This window comes from Podarcis erhardii (assembly GCF_964252035.2).
Source record: "Podarcis erhardii genome assembly, chromosome: 17".
Classification (NCBI taxonomy): Eukaryota; Metazoa; Chordata; class Lepidosauria; order Squamata; family Lacertidae; genus Podarcis; species Podarcis erhardii.
Genome location: NC_138515.1, coordinates 10015633 through 10033170, shown reverse-complemented (window position 1 = coordinate 10033170; position 17538 = coordinate 10015633). Strand labels below are relative to the sequence as shown.

Genomic DNA, 17538 nt, shown 5'->3' with positions numbered 1-17538 from the left:
TAATGAAAGGTTCATGGGATCAGCTAATAGTACTGTACTGCGGATGCTGCCTTTTTCCTGCTACCTGCAAATAAAATAAAAATAAAGAAGAGCCTTGCATCACTTCTGCTGCAAATTTTCTATGCTCGGCTTATATGGGGGAAATGATTAAACCAGGGTTTAGGGGTTTTTTTTTTTATCCCTGTCAAATCATTAGGATGTACCAAGTCAGAAGAGGAATGCTTCCAACATACTCCTCAGCTGAGTTTCTGTTGATTTTTGGCGTTCCAAATTACCTGGGATTGTTTCTGAAGTGGAACTGGGCTCTTTTGTTCTAGTTTTCATATATATATATCTGAATGTTGCACAGAGCACAAGCACAGGCAGTTTGCTGCAGTTCTTTATTCAGTTCATTTTGTCTTCCATTCCTCTACATACCTAGTGTGCAAAAAAGCACTTTTGTTACAGTATTTATGGCTAGTTAACTATTCTTTTTGCATAGTGTTTCACGAATGTGCAGGAACATCGGTAAGAAAATATACCAAAAGCCTTGTATGGTAACATCAAGACTGCTCAACTGTGAGTGGGTTGTCGTGAGATCTAGGGCTTCAATTCTTTTGTCCCAGTTATGGAATTCCTTGTCCAGAAAAAATATGCCTGGCCAATCTTTGTGCAATGGCCAGACAATTTTCTCTGGGCAAGATCTTTTGTGAACAGGATGGTGTGGCGTTTGCCCTCCTAGGTGTGTGACATCATACTGGGTTCATAAGGAAAGGGTTAACTAAGTGTAAAATGACTAACCAATAGGAACCCAAGAGGAGGAGTTAGAGTTAGAGTTAGAGTTAGAGTTGTTAAGAAGTCAGTCTGGAGTTAGAGAAGAGACAGAGAGAGGATAAGTCTGTGGGTTGGGCTAGTCTGATGTGGGAGAGAGAGAGAATCTATTAAGAGGAGTCAGTCAAACAGTTGAGATAATCAGTCAGAAGGTATTAGGAAGGTATAGGCCGGTAAAGAAACTAAATTTAAGAAACTGACAAGAATATTATCTGAGAAACCATAAGCTTGTTAATACTTATAAAATAAACTTGTTTAATTGATTCAATTTTAACAACTGTCTAGACTCAGTGTGTACCCGAGAGTAATGGGTTGGTGGCAGTGGGGAAGCGAGCACAGTGGTGGCCCAGGGATCACTAGACCGTCAAACGTCCGGGGACCCTGTGTGATCGCCACAGATGGAGTCAGGGCTGAACGGCTGTCAGCTGTCAGAGATGAACCAGGAATGGCGTCATGGTATCGCAGTGGAAGAACTGAGATAGGGGTCAGAGTCATGGAAGGAAGCCAGGAGAGCCCTTGGAGGCTGTGTTGCCAAGGGTCGCTTCGAAACCTGGAGACTTAGAAAAATCCTGCCTTACATAGCAGTGACACTCACAGCAAGCTTTTGAAATGTATATGTGAACAAACAGAAGAGGGCTCTCCCACGTTTATAAATAGGTAGCAAGATCAATCTCTTGAGGTTGATTGTTGTACACCTGTTTATGTTTATTTTCTGCATGTAGTACTTGGTTTCTATACACCTTTGCATTCAAATAAGAAAGAAAGAAAGAAAGAAAGAAAGAAAGAAAGAAAGAAAGAGAAAGAAGGAAGAAAGGAAGGAAGGAAGGAAGGAAGGAAGGAGAGAGAGAGAGAGAGAGAGAGAGAGAGAGAGAGAGAAAGAAAGAAAGAAAGAAAGAAAGAAAGAAAGAAAGAAAGAAAGAAAGATTGGTAAAATAAGCTATTGAACTATGCAGGACATATTAGTTAATTTGAAACCCAAGAAAGAAAGAGGACTGTGAAATGTTTAATGCATATCTGTTAGGCTTTGTGTACAGATTTTTACATTAGGAAAACTTTTATATGTCACTTGTAACATGATGAAGAAGGTTTAAAATTGAAACAGAAAGAGTATAAGGTTTTTTAAGAACGTGCATGAAAGAGTATTAAATAATGAAACCGAGAGGGGGAGGGGAGTCCATCAAAATTATGGTTCAAAAATTTGTTGAAGATTTTTTTGTTTTTATATTTGGAAATTTAATAGTTATTTTAAAAATGCATTTAAATATATTTTAAGTTTAATGTTTTAATTGCAGGTGCTGTCGTCTCTGAGCCAGTGTCTCTGAAACTCCCTGAAAATCTGGTGGAAGGATCAGCCAGAGCTTATTTCTCTTGCATAGGTCAGTTTATAGGTTTCTTGCAAAGACAAGGTTGTCATTCACTCTCACTCATTTGGATAACAATCTTGGAGATGTTTTAATTGGAATCTTATTTTGCTGCTTATGAGTCAGGAGACATCTTGCATGTCAGAAAAGGTTTGTCTGTTCTGAGATCCAGCACCAAGGGCCTTCTGGCGGTCCCCTCATTGCGAGTAGTGAGGTTACAGGGAACCAGACAGAGGGCCTTCTCAGTAGTGGTGCCCACCCTCCCATCAGATGTCAAGGAAATAAGCAGCTATCCTATCTTTAAAAGACACCTGAAGGCAGCCCTGTTTAGGAAAGTTTTTAATATTTAATGCTGCATTGTTTTTAACACTCGATTGGGAGCCACCCAGAGTGGCTGGGGAAACTTAGCCAAATGGGCGGGGTATAAATAAATTATTATTATTATTATTATTTTAGCCTTTTACTACTTCTTCATAGGTGTAAAGTCTTTATTTCCACTTCTGACTTTGCAATTGGCAGAGATACAGATTTCACATGCCATGCAGCTCCTCCTCAGTAAACCATTCCTGTCTTGGCAAAGATATATGGCATTATTACTGGTGTTCCTGCGACTATTTTTGCTCCCTCGTTGAGCCTCCCTAGTTCCAATGCAAGAGCTCCCATGTTCAGGCATCAGGAAGTGAGTTCCACGTGGTAACACTCCATATAGAAGTCATACGTTCATAGGTCTAGCTATGCACACCAGCCCAGTTGCAAGGAGCACAATTTCCACACAAGCATATGTTCTTGGCAACCAGTGATGTTTGATAGGTAAAGGTAAAGGGACCCCTGACCATAATGGTTCAGTCATGACCGACTCTGGGGTTGTGGTGCTCATCTCGCTTTATTGGCTGAGGGAGCCGGCATACAGCTTCCGGGTCATGCGGCCAGCATGACTAAGCCGCTTCTGGCGAACCAGAGCAGCGCACGGAAACACCTTTACCTTCCCGCTGGAACGGTACCTATTTATCTACAGTGGTACCTCGGTTAAGTATTTAATTCGTTCCAGAGGTCCGTACTTAACCTGAAACTGTTCTTAACCTGAAGCACCACTTTAGCTAATGGGGCCTCCTGCTGCTGCTGCGCCGCCGGAGCACGATTTCTGTTCTCATCCTGAAGCAAAGTTCTTAACCTGAAGCACTATTTCTAGGTTAGCGGGAAAATGTAACCTGAAGCATATGTAACCTGAAGCATATGTAACCTGAGGTACCACTGTACTTGCACTTTGACGTGCTTTCGAACTGCTAGGTTGGCAGGAGCAGGAGCACCCCGTCGCGCAGATTCAAACCGCCAACCTTCTGATCGGCAAGTCCTAGGCTCTGTGGTTTAACCCACAGCGCCACCCGCTATCTCCATGCAATAAGGCTAGTGTGCATGCAAGTGTAGCAATTTCTACATGTGTAATGAGCATCCAGAAGCATTTTTGGGCAGCTTTCATGAGGGGACTATTCTAGGGTTGGGCATCAACAATATTCAGCTTAGAAGTCCGCCCCCGCCCTTTGTATTTTAAACAGTCTGATTTGGCTCAGACCACTTTGGAGCTACCAGATCCAACTCGAGGGTCCAAGTCTTCCTTGTTCTTACTTCTCCATTCACTACAGTGGATGCTCAGGTTGCGAATGTGATCCATGCGGGATGCACGTTCGCAACCCGCAGCGTTCACAAACTGCAGCGGCGCGTCTGTGCAGGCTGCGATTCAGCGCTTCCGCACATGCACAAAGCGCAATTTAGTGCTTCTGCGCATGTGTGACCACCAAAACCCAGAAGTAACCCGTTCTGGTACTTCCGAGTTTTGGTGGTCCATAACGTGAAAAAACGGAACCTGAAGCATCTGTAACCTGAGGTATGACTGTATTGGGAAATTTTTAAAAATTGCCTTTACATCTCTCTCTCTTTATGTTATGTCTCTTCCCCCTACACACCCCCTACTGCTAAAGAAAAAAAAAAGTCCCTCCAGAGTGGATAAAGCCAGCCAAATTAATAATGTTTTATTCTGAAATGTTTAAGATAATTTTTGTTGTTGTTAATTTTACTGTGTCAAATGTGCATTGTGTCATTGACCTCCTTGGTAATGTATTTAAGATACTATTTTAGTTTCCTGTTAATGCATTCCTGCCTTGAATGTATATTTTGTATTTGACACTTATTCCAGATTGTTTTATTGGATGGAGGTTGTAAACCTCTTGGATATTTTTTTTTCTTAAAAATAGAAAGCGGTATAGAAATGAAATGATGATGATGAAGAAATTAGAGGCAAAGAGGTCCAGAGCCTTTTGTATCAAGTGCCTCTAAAATACAGAATGTGATCTTTCTAAAAAGCAGCTTTTTTATTTTGGGTGAAGAATTGGATGAAATTTGCAGGCAAGGTTGCCCCTTATGAGCGTATGAATCCTGGCAAATCTCAGAAGGATATCTTCAGTGGTTTTATCACAGGGGCAGCCATTGTAGTTTTAGGGCCGGAATCACTTAATCTCTCCCAGTGTTTTCTGGACAAATGGTCTAAAATATTATAGACATAAGAGAGGTGCCTCTGCTTAAGAAACCTGTCAAACTGCAGACAAATAGGTTTTTGTGCTCAGCATCTTTCAAGTTGCTTTTGGCATTGGGAAGAACTAAAAGGGATTTGCTTTTCCAGGTAGAATCATTACCTCTGGTTATTAACTGAATTTGGCTGTCCCAGCAGGGCTTTTCATTTGGCTTTTCACCACTCTATTGCTTGCTCTTCCTCCAAAATCCCTGATATCACAGTGTAGGATAAGTAGGTTGGGGAAGAAAATTGATTTGGGTCTTATTTGAAGCCGAACCTATCAAATTCACACTTTCAGAAGCAATGTGTGAATGGAAACACAGCAGTCTTTTGAAATGTTCACAGTTTGGCAAGAGAACAATGCTTACAAAAATGCATTTGCAAAAATGAAAGGGGGAAACATGCAGAAAAATAGGTTGGTGAAAATACACACAAACACATTGTGCTGGGGGGAACTGCTGGCAAAAATATGCACATATGTCATGCTGACAAAACCATATTTCTCCATACTTCTGTTAGAAGCTGGTGAATGCCCAATTTCAACTAAAGCATGGTGGGCTGCCCTAAAACATTGGCTCAGGATTTCAGTGTTTGACCTAGGGAAGGTTTTCTGCCAACACCTGACCAATGAGGAGTTTGTCAGCAAATGGCAGAAAACCATGGCTAGAAAAGCCACCTCTATTGGTCTGTCACCCCCCCCAACTGTATTACCTGGGTTATGAAGGCGCCCAAAAGATATTAAAGCAAAGATAATGCACACTGACTTGCGATCTCGATCACACGTAGTCTGTAGTCCGCTGGCAGTAGGAGTCCAATATGGGCATGCCTTTAAGTTAACATCTTACATTAAAAACCTGACAGTACCAAATTAACAAAGGCTTTTCACCAAAGCCAGACTAAACGCCTTTCCTTCTACAGTGTTGGATGGCAGGTTGAGAGGAGTTCCCTACCAGGACAGACTTTGCTTTTGTGCTCAAGAAATCAATTCCATAAAACATACTTTGCTGCTTTGTGCAAAATATGAGCAAGCCAGGGCTGAACTGATATTACCCTTGCTGGTACCTTTCTCGAGAAAATCAGAGGCTCACTACGTCAGGTTTCTATTGGAAGACCGGACAAACACTAGAACATTAGCAGTGGCAAAGTTTTTATCAGTGGTTGCAAGAACCAATGATCCCTATCTTTTGAACAAAATGCTTGTTTAACCTGGAGGTAGGCTGTATGAATTGTGCATTGCTTTGTAATGATTTGTTGGGTCTCTGGGCCCTAATAAAGATTGATTGATATTTTTGACAGGAGACCTCATGGGCACAGCCATGCAGAACCTTCATCAACTTCTCCGGATGCCCTATGGCTGTGGGGAGCAGAACATGGCGCTCTTTGCACCCATTATTTACGTCATGGAATATCTAAAGGCAACAGGACAACTGGATGAGGAGACCAAATCCAAGTCCATTGGATACTTAACCAGTGGTAGGAGGCTTGTGGGCTTTCCATGGCCGTCGTATTTGCCACAGTGTGAACAGAACACCAGACTAGATGGACCTTTCCTCTCATTCATTAGTGCTTTCCTTACATCCTTATGGCTAACACTTGCCTTGGTATTCATTTTGCCCTGGACTAAATGTGGCATTGGATTGAACTGCATGTACACAAACACACATACTTCCCTCCGTCTTCTCTGAAAATGTCCACTGGAAAGGCCATTTTACTTTTGAAACACAACATGGGTCTGCATTTGTGGATCCAGGCTTTTAATTTAATTAAGAACACTTAAAGGTTCCCCTGACAGTTAAGTCCAGTCATGAACGACTCTGGGGTTGCAGTGCTCATCTTGCTTTACTGGCCAAGGGAGCCGGCGTTTGTCCGCAGACAGTTTTTCTGGGTCATGTGGCCAGCATGACTAAGCCACTTCTGGCAAACCCGAGCAGCACATGGAAATGCTGTTTACCTTCCCACTAGTGTGGTACCTATTTATTTACTTGCACTTTGATGTGCTTTCGGAATGCTAGGTTGGCAGGAGCAGAGACCGAACAATGGGAGCTCACCCCGTTGTGGGGATTCGAACTGCTGACCTTCTGATCGGCAAGCCCTAGGCTCTGTGGTTTAGACCACAGTGCCACCCGCATCCCTAAGAACACTTAAGGGTGTTCTAATCATATAGTTAAATTTTATGTGACAACCATATAGGTCATCTTGAGCACTTTAGGGAAAACAAGGGTTGGATCTGCACTGACCTGTTTAACGTTCCCCCCCTCTATTGGAACAGTATTACATATGTTGTTCTAAAACGTCACAGGGCATGCTTGTTAATTCAAACGTTTTTTACCTTGTTTTTGTCCCCGTCAAATGTAAGTAATGCCCGGCCACACCATTTTCCAAAATGCTGTTACTTTCCTGCGGCTGAGGGCTGGTTGCTGGTTGCTCTGCTCCTCTCTCTGGGGTCACATTTTAATTCTCCCTCCCTCCATGTCCGTCGGAAGAAGCAAAGGGCAGGAGGAGAAACACATTATGAATGTAAAAAGTAGGATGTCATGTGTCCATCTACATTATCAAAAGCATTTTTAACTCTTCCTTAACGTTAAAAACAATAAGTGTAGGTTCGCCTTAGGTACATGTCCAGAGGCAAGATGGTACATCTTGGGTAGGGGCTCTACACACCTGAAGCCTTCTTTGAATTGCTCAACATTTTGCTCAGAAGATGCACAGAATTTGTTTTCCGTAATAATGTCACCAGTGCCAGAGTAGGCAATTAATCACCCCGGTTAAGGCTGCAGTCCTAAGGTAGGAGTCAACTAATAAGTTCCACTAGTGGAAGTCAGTACGAAGTCTCCCAGTAGTGCAACAGGGATCCTCACATCTTATCCCCCTGTACACACCCCAGAATTGGCTTGGGGGTTCAGGAGAACCCCTAGACCAGTGTACAAGGGGAGCAGTGGGGGGGGGGAACCATTACATCTGCCAAACTGAAAGTTTGGACTGTCAAAACAATTGCTATAAAGCCACACTGAATTCTTCCCCGGGACACATTTACTTGGAAGTAAGCCCTAGTCGACAACACATGAACATGCTTTGGAAACATACATAGGATTGTGCTGTACTTTTAAACTGCTAAATTGCAGACACAAGTATCGGGGGCTTTTCACTTCATGTTAAATTAATGTTTTGTTTTACAAATGCGTGCTCAGTTTTTAAAAAAACTACGGACTTTTCGCATTCTTTTTTTTTCAGGGTATCAGAGACAGCTGTCCTATAAGCACCCAGATGGGTCCTACAGTGCCTTTGGGAGCAGGGACAAGGAAGGCAACACCTGGTGAGAGCTTGGAAAATGCAGTAGTGTGATTGGTCACAGTGAGTGGATGCTTTAAGCAAGATGGTAGCCAGTTCTTCTCTGTTTACGTGGGATAACATTTCATGAAGTGAACTATAGTCCACAGAAAAGTTGCACTGTAGTGTCACTCTTCAAGGTGCCATAAGGCTCTTTCTTTTTTTCCTCTGGTCACTAACAATTCACTAACAAAAACGTTTACCTTCCTGCCACAGTGGTATCTATTTATCTACTTGCACTGGTGTGCTTTCAAACTGCTAGGTTGGCAGGAGCTGGGACAGAGCAACGGAAGCTCACCCCGTCACAGGGATTCAAACCGCCGACCTTCTGATCGGCAAGCCCAAGAGGCTCAGTGGTTTAGACCACAGCTCCACCCTCTCCCACTGGGCTCAAGAGAGCTTGACCCGAGTTTGGCTGTGATTGCTAATATTCCATGGCATTCTTTTGCAGGCTCACTGGCTTCACGTACAAGTCTTTTGCAAGAGCTTCAAAGACCATTTTTATTGATCCAAATGTCCAAACTCAAAGCGTCATCTGGCTGTCCAGCAAGCAAAAATCAGGCGGATGTTTCCAAAATGTTGGAAAACTCTTTAACAACGCATTGAAGGTGAAGGCTATGGGCTTGTTGGTTTGTTGCAAAGCTCTCCTTGGGTGGTGATGCTTTTTTACTTCCTGGCAAATGTAGTGCTTCCTCTCCCTGAGATTTCTGACCCTAAGCTAACTTAAGTCCCTTTATTATTTGGAGATAGGCTGGGAGAAGGAGAAAGAGAGAGGGCTCGGGAACAAGAGACTTCTTGTTAGTATTATACATGACCTAGATTTAAGTGAGCCATGAAGTTTCCTGCCGTCACCTCTGAATCACAGCCTAAACCTCTCAGCCTGCTGCACATCACAGGACTATTACGAGGATAGAATGGGATAACTACTAGGTATGCCACCTTGAGACACTTGGATAAAAAGCGGGTGTTATGTACTGAAGTTCTCACCCTGGGCCAGCAGGGGGATACTGTAGATAGTTCAGGTCCACATATGCAAATAAGGAATCGAAAGTGATGTTCAGTGATTGGATAGTTACAGAAAATGGTTACTGTTGCGTTCTAGTGGAGCTCTATATAAGCAGGCTGGCTGAACCCTTCAGTTCAGTTCTGTTCTGGCCTGTGAATAAACAAGAGCTGTTTGAAGAATCGCTGTGTCATCTGATATGTTCACCCACAACTTAACAGCGGGGAACCAATGTGATTTTAATAACAAACATAATGGGCCTTTCAACAGCAGGTAAATGCCTTCATGTTCCAAGAGGCTTTGGGGAAGCCTGCTATCACCAAGCCTGCTATTTGCTTCCATGTTGTCCCCTTCCTTCCTTCCTTCCTTCCTTCCTTCCTTCCTTCCTTCTTCATTTTTTTAACTTGTTCTCTCTTTCTGTGTTGTGCATTTCAAGGGAGGAATAGAAGATGAGCTTTCACTGTCGGCCTACATCACTGCAGCTCTCCTTGAGTCTGGATTCCTCAGCTCGGTATTTATTTTCTGGTATTGTCCAGTTGGTTTAGTTCAGGATCGAAGAAAATGCATGTAATAGTAGACTGGGAAGAAATAGTTTAGGCATACAGTGGTACCTCGGGTTAAGTAGTTAATTCATTCCAGGGGTCCGTACTTAACCTGAAACTGTTCTTAACCTGAAGCACCACTTTATCTAATGGGGCCTCCTGCTGCTGCCGCACAATTTCTGTTCTGTTCTGTTCTCATCCTGAAGCAAAGTTCTTAACCTGAAGCAATATTTCTGGGTTTGCGGAGTCTGTAACCTGAAGCGTATGTAACCTGAAGTGTATGTAACCCGAGGTACCACTGTATAGAAATGGTGGAGAAAGGAGGCCATACATGGACTATTGTCCATGTTTCTGTTTTGAATATCTAGATTGGATGCAGTGTGCCTGGAAGAATAGCACTGGATGTTTGCTTGATGTTTTTAACCTGTTTGATGTTTTTTGTGGCATCTGCAAACTCTGACAGAGCCTTTCTCTCCCTCCAACCCAGCATCCAGTGGTCCGAAATGCCTTGTATTGCTTGGAGGCCGGATTAGAAAAGGGAAATCTCACTGTCTATGACCAAGCACTTCTTGCTTATGCCTTTCGCCTAGCTGGTAATAAGCCCAAAGCGGATCTCTTATTGGATGAGCTGATTAAATCGGCTACGAAAGTAGGTGAGTCGCATTTCCCAAAATGTGGACACATTTGACAGAATGAATGGCGTGTTGAAACAAGAATGAGCAGTCATGTGAGCAAAATTATATAATGTTGTGGACATTCAGGAGTGCCAACCAGGGCCTTCTACAGTAGTGGCACCTGCCTTGTGGAACGCCCTCCCATCAGATGTCAAGGAAATAAACAACTACCTGACTTTTGGAAAGCATCTGAAGGCAGCCCTGTTTTTAATATTCTGTTGGGAGCTGCCCAGAGTGGCTGGGGAGGCCCAGCCAGATGGGCGGAATATAAGAAATAAATTAATAATAATAATAATAATTTATTTTCTTTGCACATAGGCTGGGCCCTCCATTACACTCACCAAATAAGACCCAAATTTGCATAAAACCTGCATACACTTTGTCACATACAAATTTGTACCCTTTTTTTCAGGCAGAGATCCCCGCTCATGAAACTCACTTGCTGCCAATGAGTCAGGCACTGTCTCTTTGTCTAACTTGCCTCATGAGTTTCTTTGGAAAGTAAAACGGAAAGGGAAAGAACTGCTATCAGTAAATTGCAGCTAGGAAGGCAACATCATGTGCAATACTGACTCTTTTCTTGAAATTGAAACAACGTCCAAATACTTGTTAAAATATTCAAAAGCTTTAACTTGCCGAACATATAGCTAAAGAAGGATATATATACATCAATTCCAAGAACCTCCATAACCAGAGAGGGGGTTTATGGGGGGGGCATTCACCCTGAATATTGCTGCTATAGTTACCATATTTTTTGCTCTATAAGACTCACTTTTTCCCTCCTAAAAAGTAAGGGGAAATGTGTGTGCGTCTTATGGAGCAAATGCAGGCTGTGCAGCTATCCCAGAAGCCAGAACAGCAAGAGGGATCACTGCTTTCGCTGTGCAGTGATCCCTCTTGCTGTTCTGGCTTCTGGGATTCAGAATTTTTTTTCCCTTGTTTTCCTCCTCCAAAAACTAGGTGTGTCTTGTGGTCTGGTGTGTCTTATAGAGCGAAAAATGCGGGAATTTAACCAACCTGCCCCCCCAATCCACTGTTGCATTTCCTTAGGGAAGAAAACAACACATCAAGAGATCATATAACAACACTACTTCAATTGTGAAGCACATAGTGAACATTTCTCTCCATTCCACCATTCCACGCTGTTAAAAACAGCAGCAACAAAATGTTTGGGCCGCTCAATATATGTTTAAGATTAACTTGTGTAACTGTATATGGGGGGGAGAGAGAGAGAGAAAAAGAAATGATGAGACTAGAAACCGAAGCTGAATAAAGTCCGGTGGTCTCTGTACAGGGGCTTAATGAGGCAGATCTCTGCTTCTGTGACATTTCCTCCCTGGATCTGGAGGAAGAGTATCAGATTCCTGCAGGGAAATATTGGTTTGACCTGCCTCTGGACTGTTTCCTTAGCTCCTCTTTCAATTCTTAGGTGGCTCATTATATTGGGAGCGTGAGGATAGGCCACCTGCAGAAGAGACTCCTTCCTTCTACCCTCGTGCCTCATCGTTTGAGGTCGAGATAGCTGCCTATGTGCTCCTTGCACTGCTCACCGGAACCACACCGACTCCAGCACAACTGACAACAGCTTCGCAGATTGTCCTTTGGCTTACCAAGCAGCAGAATCCTTATGGAGGCTTCAGCACCACCCAGGTATAGTAACTCCTGTGCTCCGTCCCCCATCGCATGGGCTACAGCCAGGCCTCTGCATACTTGGCAATAAAATCATTCATATATATATGAATAACTCAGAGGAGTTATGAGCAGGGCCATCCAAGATGGACAGGTCATAGTGGTGAGTTTTGACTAAATGTGATCCACCTGGAGCAGGAACTGGCAAGCCACTCCAGTATCCCTGCCAAGAAAACTCCATGGACAAAGACAACAAGAAATATTTATATATATTTGTTGTTGTTTAGCTCTTCATGACCCCATGGACCAGAGCATGCCAGGCACTCCTGTCTTCCACTGCCTTCCGCAGCTTGGTCAAACTCATGTTGGTAGCTTCGAGAACATTCTCCAGCCATCTCATCCTCTGTCGTCCCCTTCTCCTTGTGCCCTCAATCTTTTCCAACATCAGGGTCTTTTCCAAGGAGTCTTCTCTTCTCATGAAGTGGCCAAAATATTGGAGCCTCAGCTTCAGGATCTGTCCTTCCAGTGAGCACTCAGGGCTGATTTCCTTCAGAATGGATAGGTTTGATCTTACTGCAGTCCATGAAGTCTTGAGGAGACTCAAATTCAAAATCATCAATTATTTTTCTTAAATATAAATTACATTTCAAAATATTCATTTCGACAACCTTAAATCAATGACTTCCCTTCTCCTCTTTCCGTGGTTCATTTTGCATACCATCCATCCCTACATATTTTACATGAACTTACTAAACTATTCAGTAATCCAACGTTACATGCATCAAATCATATTTACACTGTTGAATTTATCTTAATGCTACCAGCATTTTTAAAGGAACACAGTTTTCACCCATATACTGAGTAAACACAGTGGCATAGCATGGGTTGTCAGCACCTGGGGCAAGGCAAGTAATTTGCGCCCCCTAACCCGTGGATTTGCGCCCCCTAACCCATGGATTTGCGCCCCCTAACCCTAACCCCCAGATGCTGAGCCTGGTGCGGCCGGCCCCCCCGCACCCCCCACACTACGCTACTGAGTAAACATTTTTCCAGTCTTCTTTAAAGGTGCATTCTTCTTGTTCTCTTATTCTATATGTTAAATCTGCAAGCTGCGCATATTCCATCAGTTTAAGTTGCCATTCTTCTTCGGTTAGGACCAGGGGCGTAGGAAGGGGGGATGCGGTGGGTGCGGTCCACCTCAGGTATCATCTCTGGGGTTGTTGTTTTTTTACCAAATCCCCCCTGGGCAGGGATCTCCTTGCCAATCGCCCCCGTGAGTGCCCGAGCGGCTAGCTACGCTGCTGGTTGGGACCTTGCTTGTTTTCCATTTTTGGGCTAACCAAACATGGGCCGCCATAGTAGCATACATAAATTGTCTTTTTTGACACCTGGGAATTTCCCTTTGAAGTATCCCCAACAAAAAGGACTCTGTTGTTCTTGCTTTTACAGTACTTCTAAACATTTTTTTCAGTTCATTATATATCATTTCCCAATACTCTTTTACCTTTCTAAGTCCACCACATATGATAAAACGTACATAAGGTAAAGGTAAAGGGACCCCTGACCATTAGGTCCAATCATGGCCGACTCTTGGGTTGCGGCGCTCATCTCGCTTTATTGGCCGAGGGAGCCAGCGTACAGCTTCCGGGTCATGTGGCCAGCAGGACTAAGCCGCTTCTGGTGAACCAGAGTAGCACACGGAAATGCCGTTTACCTTCCCGCCGGAGCGGTACCTATTTATCTACTTGCACTTTGACGTGCTTTCGTACTGTTAGGTGGGCAGGAGCAGGGACTGAGCAACGGGAGCTTACCCCGCCGCAGGGATTCAAACCTCTGACCTTCTGATTGGCAAGTCCTAGGCTCTGTGGTTTAACCCACAACGCCGCCCGCATCCCCCATTGTACATACTCGGCAATAAAATAAACCAAATCAAGAGGGTGGGTAAGGGAAATGAAAGTCTGTGTGGTGTAACAGCTGGGAGTGGGAGTGCTCTATTCTGGGGACGGACGGACCTGGAAGGGATACCATTTATGACATGGTATCAAAAAGTTTGGTAGATTGCTTTGAATGAAAAACTCACTGCTAAATTGAAAATAGCAAAAGGGAAATGGCGCAAAGACGCTATTTCCCATGGAACAGTGCTGTTTTATTGCATACATGAGTGGAGAACAAAACAAGAGTCTACGGGATTTTTTTATTGATCCTAGACCGGATACAGTAATATCCTTTTTTGTTTATGCATCCATAAATAGAAAAAGAAGAAAGAGATATGTAGATTGCTTTTTGTATTGTGCTGTATCCTGGGGTGGAGGGAGGGCGTGTTTTCAGTTACCAGTGCTGAAAATTTCAATTTAAAGATATTAAAAGATAATAAAGGAGCCACTCTGGCCTGGAAGAGAAATTTATAAACCTTTCCTACATAGCATTTGAACAAAGCTTTAAGCATCCTTTCATTGCCGCTATTCTCTTGCAGGACACGGTAGTGGCAATACAAGCTTTGGCTCTGTTCAGCCAATATACCTTCTCTAAGGATGGCCAGAACTCAGTCAGGATCCATTCCAACAAGCCTTTTGAGAGAGTCTTTGAAGTGAACAATGACAATCGCCTACTGCTGCAGCGGACTTCCCTGCCTGACGTTCCAGGAGAGTATACAGTGGAAGTGAATGGCACTGGGTGTGTCTTTACACAGGTAATTGTTGATGCACCTTCAGGGCTGTCTTATGTGGTGCCAGGGTGCAAAGATCCGGCCGCCCCCCCCCCGCCCCCAGGTTGCCCAGTCCCAGGTGTGCAGGAGGGAGGAGCCAGCCGGCCGGCAGCCTCAGCATCTTGCTGGCTCGGTCGCCCCCGAACTCGCGGCACAGAGCCTCCCGCAGCAGAAGAGCCAGCCATGGCACTCCAACCGATGGGTGGGCTCTTCCCCAGACAGACTCAATTCTCGGGCCCTGGACTCTCAGCCTGGCGCCCCTGAGAGCCCAGCGCCCGGGTGCCCCGCACCCCTAGTGCCTATGGGCAAGATGGCCCTGTGCACCTTGCACACTTCCAAAGATGAAAAGGATTTCAAATGACATCTTTTGCTATGTGCACATTATTCGTTGTGGCACTAGCCAGGGATGGCGGCAGGATTTCCTGAGCCTGGTACACTATATGTGTGAAGTGAAGGCCCAAGACAGGTGTTGATCATGATGTGAGCTGCGCACAGGTGGTCTGAAGCAAGCGAGCGAGCTACCACCATTCCTGTGGAGCCTCCTTTTATTGAGACAAACATGCAAGCTAGGCAAATACGTTTTTGGGCTGTGACCTTTACACATCTTCCGTCCCGAAATCGTGGGGTGGTACAAAGCTATTTTGGCACCTGTTCCACAGCGTCATTTTCCCCTTGCTCAATGTATGACGAATGGAGACAAAGGTCTCATGGAAAAGGGTTACAGACTGGTCACCGCAAACTGCTGACATCGCGAAATGTCATGCAGAGGTGGAACGATGTACCAGACAGCTGTGGCTTGTCTGGGGGGGGGTTTCCCTGCACCCCAAGGTCACGCGTGCAGGCAGATGTGGCTGCCTGCTAGTGGGGAAGTGTGCTCCCTCCGGACCCCACTCCCCACTCCGCGATATCCCTACAATGTGGGTTGGGGCCCCTGCTTCACTGGTCCACCCCACAATCTGTTGATTATGTTGTTGTTGTTGTTGTTGTTGTTGTTGTTGTTCATGGAATTGTAGAGTTGGAAATGAGCACAAGGGTAATCTAGTCCAACCCCCTGCAATGCAGGAATCTTTTGCCTAACCCACAACCCTGAGATTAAGAGTCTCATAGCGACTGAGCTAAGCAGGCAAGTCATTATGACTAATTTAATTTCTTTACCGCTTTATGTTTTTAAGAGAGAGAGAAACCTCAAAGCGGTTTGTGACACATTGAAGCATCAAATAAAACGATCCAGAACAGAACGTTACTGAAGAAAGTCAGATATAAAGCAACATAATTAACAGGAAACATATCTTAAGGATTCCAAATAAAACAGACTGTCTCTATGGACACAAATTCTGCTTGCAAAGCTAATTTGGCTTTGTATGAGAGGATAGGTGGTGGTTGGCAGAAACCAAGCAATACTTCTAGGAACTAAAAGAATCTGCAAAATATGTGGACGTAGGTGATAACAAGATACACATGACCACCACAGGCAACAATATCTCTCTCATTTACTATCATTTAAGACTCTAAATAAGCTAGTGACTCTCTTCAAGACTATGCCTTTCACACACATTGTGAAGGCCACATTGCCTTGAGTTTATTCTTTCACTCCCCTGTTTTTTATTCCATGTTTTCTAGGCACTTATGAGATACAACGTCCTCCTTCCCAAAAAGTCTTCTGGGTTTTTCCTCTCTGTGCAGACAGCAAACGTCTCTTGTGGAGACACCTTCCAGACAAAGTTTGCCATTGCCATCACAGCCAGGTACCTTTTTATCAGCCTCGTATGCATAGATTGTATATGTGTGGAAGGGAAAGAAAAAGAGGTGTAACTTAAAACCACAGTTCCAGAGAGACAGAGCAGAATAGTCCTGCGGCTGGGTACGTTCCTGTATGTGCTTCCATTGCCAACCTTTTAAAATGGGTTTTCTCCTGTGACTTTCAGTACAGTAGTCTGGCATGTAAACAATAAGCTGGTGAAGGTTGCAGTCCTGTGCATTTAGGCCTAAACTCCATTGATAACAGGTATTTCTGGGTATGCATGCAGAAGTAATAACTTACAGGGACTATGAATATGGATGGATATGGACAATATGAGTGTGTTGCTGGTGTAACTGGACATGAGAAGGGGTTAATTTCCTTCTTGAGCATAAATCACCCCATGGATGAGCTAATCGCAAGTGCAAGATCAGCCAGGCCAGTTGCTATGGTAACGGCCCAGTGCCCCAACTATATCTGTGAATTAATGCATGTCGGCTCACTTGCAGAGTCTGTTAGCAGAGTTGTCCAGTGTTACGTCCTGAATTGATGAAATTATTTAGAGCAACGGAGATACTTTGTACTTGTATGTATCTGTATATATCTGTATCTACAAGTTGTATATCTCTACGTCCATAACTGTGTTACTGAGCCTTATCTTCTGCAACAGAAAACTATCTGAACCTTTCTCTGCTTCCGTGTAGTGACTGGTACAGGGAGCAACTTCCACTGTGTGGGTATCTCACCTGAGATTTCCAACATGTGTGTAATTAGCAATTATGACAATGTTTTAGTACCCCTAGGATTTCATCCCAACATCAGATGTATAGACAGCAGGTCCCTCTGTCGTATGTTAGCTATCTAGCTTCCCACAAACTGCACCTCGGTCCCCAATGGGCAGCTGCTGCCACAGTACTGGAGATTGCATTTCCTAGAAGTACTGGAGTCATTCCCAGCCAAGTAGGCACAGAATGACAGTGGCCAAGGTATTTGAATCTGAAATGACTGCTCTGAGATGGTAAAGGAGCTCCAAAGCATAGACAGAGTACAAGCACACAATTTCTAAGCAACAACATTTTCCCTCTTATCCTACAGATGCATTTTACCACCTAAACAATTAAATATATATATTGCACACTGTATCCCAAGATGGCTTTGGTCCAGGGATTCAGATTGACCCAGTC

At 44.0% G+C, this 17538-nt stretch overlaps 2 protein-coding genes across 2 annotated transcripts in view; one reads left to right on the top strand and one right to left on the bottom strand.

The window, feature by feature from the left end:
- Positions 1-17538, bottom strand: part of AICDA (activation induced cytidine deaminase) — a gene marked incomplete at its 3' end in the record, with an annotated part of 147154 nt that overhangs the window by 67047 nt on the left and 62569 nt on the right. The window lies entirely within an intron of this gene.
- The window catches only part of LOC309332068 (ovostatin-like), a 58368-nt gene that overhangs the window by 35470 nt on the left and 5360 nt on the right, over positions 1-17538 (top strand). The window contains exons 23-31 of the mRNA XM_081844786.1: positions 2103-2186; positions 6034-6210; positions 7969-8050; positions 8516-8672; positions 9504-9578; positions 10097-10262; positions 11713-11933; positions 14386-14601; positions 16237-16361. Of these exons, the coding sequence (XP_081700912.1) occupies positions 2103-2186; positions 6034-6210; positions 7969-8050; positions 8516-8672; positions 9504-9578; positions 10097-10262; positions 11713-11933; positions 14386-14601; positions 16237-16361 (1303 nt within the window). The remainder of the gene's footprint in view (positions 1-2102; positions 2187-6033; positions 6211-7968; positions 8051-8515; positions 8673-9503; positions 9579-10096; positions 10263-11712; positions 11934-14385; positions 14602-16236; positions 16362-17538) is intronic.